This window comes from Vigna umbellata, chromosome 8 (genome assembly GCF_029865625.1).
Source record: "Vigna umbellata cultivar VRB3 chromosome 8, Vumbellata_1.0, whole genome shotgun sequence".
NCBI lineage: Eukaryota > Viridiplantae > Streptophyta > Magnoliopsida > Fabales > Fabaceae > Vigna > Vigna umbellata.
In genome coordinates, this window is record NC_142172.1 from 30759682 (window position 1) to 30769558 (window position 9877).

The window sequence follows — 9877 nt, forward strand, 5'->3', positions numbered from 1 at the left end:
ATCAATTTGATTCATCTTATCCGCATGCATGGTTCAACATTTTCACCAAGGACCTACCATACAGTCGCAGAATATAAGGTATTAGATTTTTTTTTTTAAAAAGCACTGCCTTATCTTCACCGAAAGTAGCTAAAATAATATTTTTAAACGTTTTAGTGCTAACTTTCATGATCCTCACAATCACACGTGTTTTCCTACACTCTTCACACCCCTAGTTGAGATGTCCTTGGTATCTTCTAGTTGATATATACGCCTTCTAGAAGATGAAATATAATTATATACGACTTCTCGTGAGTAACAAATCTGGGAGATGGCTAATTTCTTGCAAATTACCGTTAAGAAATCTATTATTAATATTCAGTTGATAAACATTACTATCAAAGGTTGATGAACAACTAATAATAATTATGAAGAATAATATTAGACAGCGATAGACTACTACAAAACTTCATGACAAAGAAGATTCTCATAAAACGACCAATAATTTTAATATAATATATAATTCAACTTTAATTATATATAATCATAATTTTACATGTTACTAATTAATTATTATGTTAATTTTTTAATTTAACACAAAGAAATTCATACCCAAAAAAAATATATACACATCAATTATAAGTTATCACAATATCAATATCTATATGTATTTTGTTTAAAAAAAGTTAAAGTTAATTTCATGTTACTCTAACTTTTTTTAATGGGAATTACATGTGATAATATATTCATATATTTATATTTATACAACTTTTGTTTACAATATTTTCAGTTTAATTTCATTTTTTTTCTTATTATGTGGCCAATTCCTTTTTAATATTCTTCTCTATTATAAGTTGTTTATATCTACCTATGTTTCTAATTGATAAATTTTAACATCAACTTCGTGTTACACTTATTTTGTACGGAATACAGAATCCATAATGCACGATATACTTAGATTATCCATTGTTTATCCATTTTAATATATAATCAAAAAGTTTAATTATAAATTTTAATCATATAAAAATATTATTACTTTACTACACATTACTAATTGTTATGTTAATTTTATAATTTAACACACAAAAATCATACCAAAATACATAATTTCAAACAAAAACACAAAAAAAAAATCATAAGTACACAACAATTATTATTTATCACTGTCAATTTCTGCATGTATTTCTATTTAAAATATTTAACCTCAAATTTATTTTACTTTAACTTTATTTAATATGGATTATACACAGTGTTGCATTTTATTATATATACATGTTACTTTTGTTTACTATATTTTAAGTTTAACTTTATTTTTTTCTCTGATATCATAAGACCAATGCCTCTATTTAAAAATTTTAACATCAACTATGTTTTGTATTTATTTTTTGTGGGATCCTATTGCAACATATGCGTACATTTTATTTTAAGAACGACCATATGTATTTCATTTTAATATAATATATAATTCAAAAATTTAATTATAAATTTTAATTATATAAAAATATTATTTTATTGCACATATTACTAACCAATTATAATATCAATTTTATAATTTATGTCAAATATTATTTTTTTATCTTATTATTATTATTTTTCTTGTCATTGTATTGATATTATTATTATTGATATTATTAGTATTATTAGTGGTACTTTTAATAATTTATTATTTTAACGTAATGAAATCAATATTAAAAAAATTCTATTTAGTTTTATTTAATTTGTTATATAAGAAAATACTCATAATTACTTTTTTTTTCTCATATTATCAAACTCTTTAAAATTTTGAATTTATAACTATACATAATTATAACACTTAAATATAATTATATAAATAAAATATTTATTTAAATATAATAATAATTACATTATTTTTTTAATACGAGTTAAAACAAAAACAAAAAATCTGTGCGGTATCATACTACTAGTTACTATAATCATATAAATGGGACTGTTATTTCTATAGCTCATATATTCTTTTATCATCTCGATATTTATTAACTATTAACAACAAATATATAAATATAATTATAAATTATTTTCATAATTTAAAAATTAAGAAAAAAAAATCTAACCATTTAAATTTTAATGTCACAATTTTTTCTACATTAAAAAGTAATTTTTCAATGTACTAAGATTTACTAAAAAGGTTTTTTTTCTCTAAGTAATACTTGTATACTCACAAATGTAAGATAAAACTTATGATAACATATTTAAAACATAATATTATTTTCATTCATCACATTATTTTAATTCATGAGGGGTTTGTCTCCATTAAGAGGAGGTTCGACCACAACATAAACAATCAAACCTAATTCACAAATGTAATTAGAGTAAAATATATCTTTTCTTCTTCTTTCTATAATTTCTCTAGATATATTAACTACTTTATCAATGACTATTTTAGAGAACTGAAAGTAACACGCATTTTAAACATAGAGATAAAAATATTGAATTAAATAACAGCATAGGCACAAAAGCATACACCCTTTCAATTTCTATAACGTAGTATTTTTAACCTCATGGTGTTGGTGCAATTACTTTTCACTATTTTAATGTGTAAAATAGTGCAACTTTGGAAGTTTTAGATAGTTATGGATATCATCACTCACAAATTCATACGCATGAACATCTTCCAGCTACTGATTAGGAATACCAGCTACTGATTAGGAATACGAATTCTGATAACTTCCTTCATATCTTAAAATTTTTATCTGCACTTAATTCTCACCTTATAAAAATCAATTTATAAGGTCAGAATTATTCCACAGTGAAACATTCTATTTTCATTACACCACAAAACTATATAAGTAAATATACCTTTAGAACATTCACAAAGAAGCCTGTATAAAAGACTGCTTAGCATCCATATTGTTTAACTTTATTCATCCAATAACACAAGCGGACACTATTCGCTAAGGAAACAGAAAATACATCACAATAACTCAGAACTAATCCAACCTGAGAAGTCAATGTACCTTCACCATCTGTTTACTAGTAATTAATAAAACATGCTGATGTACCATCTCATCCTCTCCTTTTTTATAGAATGAAATACATTTCATGACTCCATATGTATTAACAATGAATGAAGTACATAAGATACAGAATAATATACTTAAAAATGAAGTATATATAATCCTTAATCATTTCTATACAGTACACCTAACACACGACAAAATGATATAATCAGCAAATTAATTCACCTCAGAACAATTATTAGGCCCAACCGGTTCTCTCAGGCAATTAGAAATTGCCGTTACTGCTGCTTCAATAGATGCATCTTCCCCCTATGTCATCATGTGTAATGTTAAATCATTAACTAAGCTAATCAAAAATAGCTAGATTGAGAAGAAGAAGAAGAATCAACCTTTTCTTTCCAATAGAAAATGTTCCCATATTTCCCAGCCAAGCGACTCCAAAAGCTACGTGGAATGTCCAAATCAACTGAAGCACCAACGTTGAAATTCAAAATATTACCTGATCAACAAAAACCTCTTCATATATTATTTCTACTGCTAGATGTATCAAGAAAGAAGCAAAAAGGAAAGTAAAGAAGACAGTAAAAAGTAACAAAGAAAAGTGTGGCGGGTCCTTTACCAAACGTGGGATCAGCAACAAAGACAACTGTTCTGTCATCTACCTGCCAGAAATCTTTGACAGCCAAACCTGCATAATTCATCAGTTTCAGCTTTCTAGTTTTCTTTAATAGTCTTAACCCTTAAATTTCAGAAGCAGCCTGTGAATTACGTGAGATCCATATTTTGCTAAATTGTGTGCAATGACCATAGTCAAAAACCTGGCGTATCAGGATAGTTCTGGGCCAAAACCCTTAACTTGAATCCGGTATCTGCTTCAAGAGCAGCAATCTCTGCTGCTAATCTTTTCTCCTGTAGAAGAATCATTGATTAAACATCGTTGACATTCCTTCTACCCTAAACTCACAAACACGGAAATTCAGTTTTAAGTTCCTTCCCAATGGTAAATAAAAAAGAAAGAGCATCATGCTATTGTCACCATGGAAGAAGCTTTTAGTTTCAAAATAAGTATTCTTGTTTTCAGCTGTTGCTTTTATTTTTTATTACAAAATTGTTGTTTTATATAGTTCTGTAACAAAAATAAAAATTTAATTAAAATGACATCTAATTACAAATTGTCATGTTCCGTAATTTTAATGATTTATACAGTAACTAATATAAAAATCATATCTGGAAATAGTTCATGAATAGTTTATATAGTGTTACAGTCTTGAAAATTAAACTCTTACAATAAAATTAAAGAATAAACAGAATTCAGTTTAAATGTAAAAGACCATTAAAATAATTGTTAAAAAAGTTGACAAATTAGAATATGTAAGTGCAACCTTTCTTATAAGGATTTATAAAAAGGAAAAAATTTTAAAAATTAAAAAATAAAAGGTTTAAAAATGAAAATTTAAAAAAGCTACTAGAAAACTTCTACACCAGTCAAGGACAAATTTCATAATATGCAAATAGATTGATTTGAATTCTAATAACATCACACCTGTCCATCAGAGAGGAACCCAGCAACATCAATGACAGAGGTAAACTCCTTGGGGAGCAACTCCGGCTTGTTCACACCTACTTTTGCAGCCTCGGCCACCCGAATTCCTACAAATTATAAGCTTCAATTTCTCATTGCAGCATTAGGAAAAAGGAAAAGAGAGGTAGCGGAAATTACCTCCGAATAATAACCCAAGTGAGAGGGCTCCAGAGAGAGCAAAATGAAGAGGTTTGAAAGAGCTGAAAGTGGCGTGTGAAGGGGCATGATACGACAGCGTCTTGAGCTGTAATCGCCGAACGGGAAGCGAAGGAGTTTGGGGAGTGAGAGATGCAGATAAAGATGGTAACGAAGGAATATGATGAAGATAATGAGAATGCGCCATGATCTTCCTTCTCTGGAAACGCCCTTGTTTGACAGTTGTTATGGATGCTTCTTTACAAGGTTTAGTTGGGCTTATCAATTTGGGTTGTGCTGCACTGAGTAGGTTTTGTCAAGCCCATCACTATCGGTAACGGCTTTAATCTTCATTCACTTCTGCACTCCTTTATTACTAACTTCACCACCATTCCAATATAAAAATTTGATTGGACATTATGATGATTGGAATATGCTTATGAAAAATTTCTTGGGATCAAAAGGATATCAAAGTCTCATAGAAAGCATAAAAGAAAGTAATTGTCAATGCAAAATTGAAAGATATAAATAAAGGCGAAAAATTATCCCTTTTAGGCTATGGACAAATCAATTTTGAAAGCCATTTTGAACAAAGATACATCTAAAAACTAAAAACATTTGAAATTCTTTGAAGAAAAAATGTCAAGGGATAACAAAAGTGTAGTAAGCACAACGACAATCATTCTAAAATGAATTTGAAATGTTCAAGATGAAAGAGGTAGAATCTATAAATGAATATTTTACACACACCCTTACCATCGTCAACAAACTACGAGTCAATAAAACAAATATGGATGATGTTGAAGTTATTAACAAGATATTGAAATCCATGACACCGAGTTGAATTACATGATATGCTCTACTGAGGAACCAAAAGATTTTGATGCACTTACTATATATTATAAAATAGTCTTCCAGTCTATGAACAATGGATGAAACCTCATGAAATAGAAGAGTAAGCTTTGAAGATTACCTTTAGTGAATCTTTAAGAGGATCATGGTAGAATTCTAGGACAAGGAAGAAGTAGGGACAGACACAGTTTTCATAAATCTTTCATTGAGTGTTATCATTGCCATAAACTTGGACAATTTTAATATGTATGCCCAATGAAGGAATCAAATTCAATGACTGCAATGAGACGTTTTTATTGTATAATTTTTTATAAATAAAAAATATATATTATTATTTATTATTTTATATTATTATGTTTATTATATGAAAATAAATGTTTAAATGTTGTGAAAAAAATTAATTGTATAAAATCAAATATTCTAAAGACATAGAGCTTAATTATGTGGACAAACTACTTTTTTAATAAGAGAGTCTCTTACTATTTTTTTTTCTCTATTAATTTTTTTCTCATTTTTAGATTGAGGTTCTTCTTTGTAAATTTTCTATTATTATTTTAAAATATTATTAAAAGTGGGAAATAATCTGTTTACCAAATCTCATTTTTTACTGCTATAATTTATAAATAATAATAATAAGTATTATTATTATACACGCCATTGAAAACATATCTATTTATACATATGCCTATTCGATTTTTTGTTATGAAAAAAAATATTATCATAATTATTAAAATAAAAATACTAATATATTTTAAAGAATATATGTTCATAAAAAATTATTATAAAATAAATAACTTTTATAATTTTATCATAGATAGTTTTTTATTATAGATAATTAATTTAGATTAAAAAACTAATTTCAAAATTTAAATAATAAAATAATAAAATAATAAAATGAGATATATTGATAAAAATAAAATCAAAATATATATATATATATACACTAAAAGAATGGAGTTACAAAGCAGTTATTAAGATTTTATGGATATGTGTGTGTGAAAATACTTTCATGTTAATAAGTTTCATGCTTGCTACATAAAATTTGAAGGGTTTGAGATGAAAATTTAACTAAATTTCATAGCCAATTATAGCTTCCAATATAAGAGCAACCATTTGAAAAAAAAAAGTAAAATGACTAGGTTAAAGAACCATTACCGTATCGATTTTTTTTAAGATTATTTATTTATTTTTTTGTTAAAGGAACTTTCTCTTTTTTTTAGAGGGGTTAAAAAAACTTAACAAATATATAATCCTGGTACTAATCATCATTAAGTTTATATTTTCCTTTTAATTTTCAGCTAAAATAAGTCGACAAATTCATATCAAAGGCATTGACATATCATTTGTTATTATATTTTTATTTATGTTTTGAATTTAATTCATATTTCTTCTATTATAAATAAAATACTTATATAATCAACATAAAAAAATTAAACTTATACATAATTTTCACTATATTATGTAAATAAATTTCTTAAATAAAATTTCGACTATAAGTATCGAATTGTTGACCAAATATATGCTATATACCAGAAGCATAACATCCATGCTATAAAAAGTTACTCATAAGCACTTGCAAATATAGTAGAAAAAAGAAACAAAAGAAATGTTATTTGCTTCTATTTAGTATCAAAGTATTTCAATTTAAAAACGCTAAAAATGCATTAAAACTTGTTTCCTGAACTTTTAAAAGTGCAATTTAATTCAAAACCAAGTTTGCACAATTGAATCTCAAATAATCTGCAAGAGATTCAAAAAATGAATTAATTGCTCCAGTGACTTTTTCTTCAGAAAGAATTTATCCAGTAACTTGAAAAGGTTTGGAAATCATTCTTCCGCGTCTAAAAACCTATTTTTCGCACTAGATAATATTCAATTGAATTTGATTCGTAATCTGTTTTGATTACTTTATTCGAGATACCAGATTTATTCTTCATTGATAGATAAATAGAGCTGAAAAGGGTGTAATCACTTATCAGACACAATTGAAATCTACGGACAAGTAAAATATTTAAGACTAAAATAACTTATCGCCATTGTCTCCATACGGAATCAGATTATTTTCTTTAGGACTCAACCATCCATAAGTTTAGCAAATGCAGAAGATGTCCCCTTGGAGTTAATAGCATCTCACCCTTCAACCCTTCAACTTTTTTACTTGTTTACAGAAGTATATTATACAGAACTCCCCAGATAGTATCTTAAACTAACGGGAAAACACCCCTATACACTACACTGACTGTAGTTCAATGATGCTTAACAGCCATGCAGTGTATAAGTAGTGTATAAGTATAAGTAGCTTCTATAAACCCCCAAAGACTAAAAGATTATCATCCCCAAAGTTGTGTATAAGTAGCTTCTATAAAACCCTGTAGGAGGTCAACAGAACATGCTCACAACAATTGAATACAGTTACTTATCTCGATAGTTTGTAATTCGAATAATCATGTAGTTATTAAAAAAGAGGACTGAACACAAGAAAAGTGAAGTCATGAGAGAAAAGCAGTGGAGTGGGGGAGGGGGACGTAAATTTTATCCAGGGTTGCAAACAAAATAAAGATAGGGCAAAGTCTGTAAGAAATAAAACAGAAGGGACCTAAGGAAAGTAAACAGGCCAGTTGTAGTAGTAATGTTCTCGGTGGACCTTATCCCAAGTCTTGTTCCACTGCATCAACACAATTTTTTTAACAGATAATTAATTCCTCATATTAAATAAAGCACAAAGTAAACAAAAGTATCAGCTCTGCTCAGCTAAAGCTCTCAAGAAACATTCGGTAAACTAGCATACCAAGAACTCATATGGCTGATTCTTCTTCCTTGCCTGTTTCCAGTGATATTGCTCGAATAAAACTGCTTTATCATGCCAGCTGTACATTAAACGATCATAGACTAAGTAATTTAAATGAATTGATGCCCAAAAAGAAGCTTCAAAAGATTAAATAATAAATAGTTAAAGAAGAGAAATGGTGCATGCAGAATGTCAATTCTACTCAACTATCATAATCAGAATATGGGGGAAAATCCCGGGAAGAAAACCAAGTCAACCTTAAAGCAAACAATAGCTATGCTTCAATATCCCACAAATGCGTACAGAAATAGATGAGTCCCTTTTATCTTGTTCACTTTTTCTTGAAACTTTAGGAGGAGAATAGAATATATTTCAGTTGTCTATTTTCACCATTTAACTCGTTTTTGTATGAGATATGAAAATGACATTCTTCCTTCATGGCTGTATTCAAACCTAGAATAAAGAACTCCCTCCATACCTCTTTCAAAGTCATCAGGTTTAGATTGGAATGGAGGAAAAGAAAGAAAAATGAATCATATAGGACAGTGAGCCTTCACACCTTCCTGTACACATACATACAACCATAACAAACATGAAAACACGACTAGAAGACCTAACTTTTGTGTGTAAAAGATGAACCTACAGTCCATTGCAAGCCACTCCATCCAATAGGTAAGCCCAACAGAATACCATCAGACTAAGGCCTGTTTGGATGAATTTCTCCATAGAAGAAAAATTAAAATTGGCTTCTCTACAAGCTAAAATTAGTTTATGCACATGGTAATTCGTAGAAACTTTCTCATATAGTTTCTCTAAAATTTATTCTTAACTTATGCACAATCTAATTTTAATTTAAGAAAAAGTCACTTTGATTTTTTCTTTCTTATATTTTTCTTTAGAATTGTTTATGGTGAAGTTCATCCAAACAAACACAAATCACTAGAAATTCTTGGGCGTAAATACAAGTGACACATACATTGTGAAGGGACTATAAAACTCCTTAATTGTTATTTTTGCATATGATTAAACAATGCACCCAATATACATTGAATACCAAGGGTCTTATTAGGAATAACGGTAAGAAATAAACTATTTCAATAATCAATAACATATATAATAAGTTATAACTATAACTGATTACAGTCACACTATAGAGTATTGACTGTGGCTGAAGAGTAATCCCTAGTAAAACAATTCAGTAAACAAAAAAGATAATCTAAGCATTACCTAAACAAAGTTCAATTCAATCGTACTGTGACGTCTATACTCGAAGTTTGAAATAACAGAAAAGAACACAAAAAGAGAAGAGGAAAAGAAAATGGTACTTGAACTGATTAGAAAGCGTCCACATATAGGGATTGAAGTATGTGAGAACAGAGAAGGCAGCGGATCCAATCCAAATGTTGACAAACCGATCCGGGTCCGCATGGGGCACGCCCGGGTCACCGCGATAAGCGTTTCCGAAGTACTTTTCCATTCTTCTTCTCTCCTTTCTCTGCTTTGCTTCTCTCTGAGTTTTCAGAGCTCCACTCTTATCCCCTTCTCTCAATGTAAACCACTCTT

At 28.4% G+C, this 9877-nt stretch overlaps 2 protein-coding genes across 2 annotated transcripts; both read right to left on the minus strand.

Annotated features, from left to right (window-relative positions):
* Positions 1-2822: 2822 nt before the first annotated feature.
* On the minus strand, positions 2823-4923 carry LOC124827342 (thylakoid lumen 15.0 kDa protein). The gene is made up of 6 exons (XM_047300363.2): positions 4678-4923; positions 4501-4607; positions 3776-3866; positions 3577-3645; positions 3347-3456; positions 2823-3266 (listed from the first exon to the last, which is right to left on the minus strand). Exons 1-6 carry the CDS (start codon positions 4880-4882, stop codon positions 3174-3176), a joined length of 675 nt encoding a protein of 224 aa, XP_047156319.1. The 5' UTR covers positions 4883-4923; the 3' UTR covers positions 2823-3173.
* A 2945-nt stretch (positions 4924-7868) lies between these two features.
* On the minus strand, positions 7869-9877 carry LOC124827341 (actin T1-like protein). The gene is made up of 3 exons (XM_047300362.2): positions 9640-9877; positions 8315-8393; positions 7869-8191 (listed from the first exon to the last, which is right to left on the minus strand). The coding sequence occupies exons 1-3, from the start codon at positions 9789-9791 to the stop codon at positions 8123-8125; spliced, it is 300 nt and encodes a 99-aa protein (XP_047156318.1). The 5' UTR covers positions 9792-9877; the 3' UTR covers positions 7869-8122.

Excerpts from the sequence above, each read along its gene's own strand:
- LOC124827342 (XM_047300363.2), bottom strand. The coding sequence starts at position 4,882 with ATGGCGCATTCTCATTATCTTCATCATATTCCTTCGTTACCATCTTTA. Across the intron at positions 4,608-4,677 it reads ACTTGGGTTATTATTCGGAG|GAATTCGGGTGGCCGAGGCT; the intron begins GTAATTTCCGCT and ends TATAATTTGTAG. Across the intron at positions 3,267-3,346 it reads TTTTCTATTGGAAAGAAAAG|GGGGAAGATGCATCTATTGA; the intron begins GTTGATTCTTCT and ends ATGATGACATAG.
- LOC124827341 (XM_047300362.2), bottom strand. The coding sequence starts at position 9,791 with ATGGAAAAGTACTTCGGAAACGCTTATCGCGGTGACCCGGGCGTGCCC. Across the intron at positions 8,394-9,639 it reads ACGCTTTCTAATCAGTTCAA|CTGGCATGATAAAGCAGTTT; the intron begins GTACCATTTTCT and ends TTTAATGTACAG. Across the intron at positions 8,192-8,314 it reads ATCAGCCATATGAGTTCTTG|TGGAACAAGACTTGGGATAA; the intron begins GTATGCTAGTTT and ends GTGTTGATGCAG.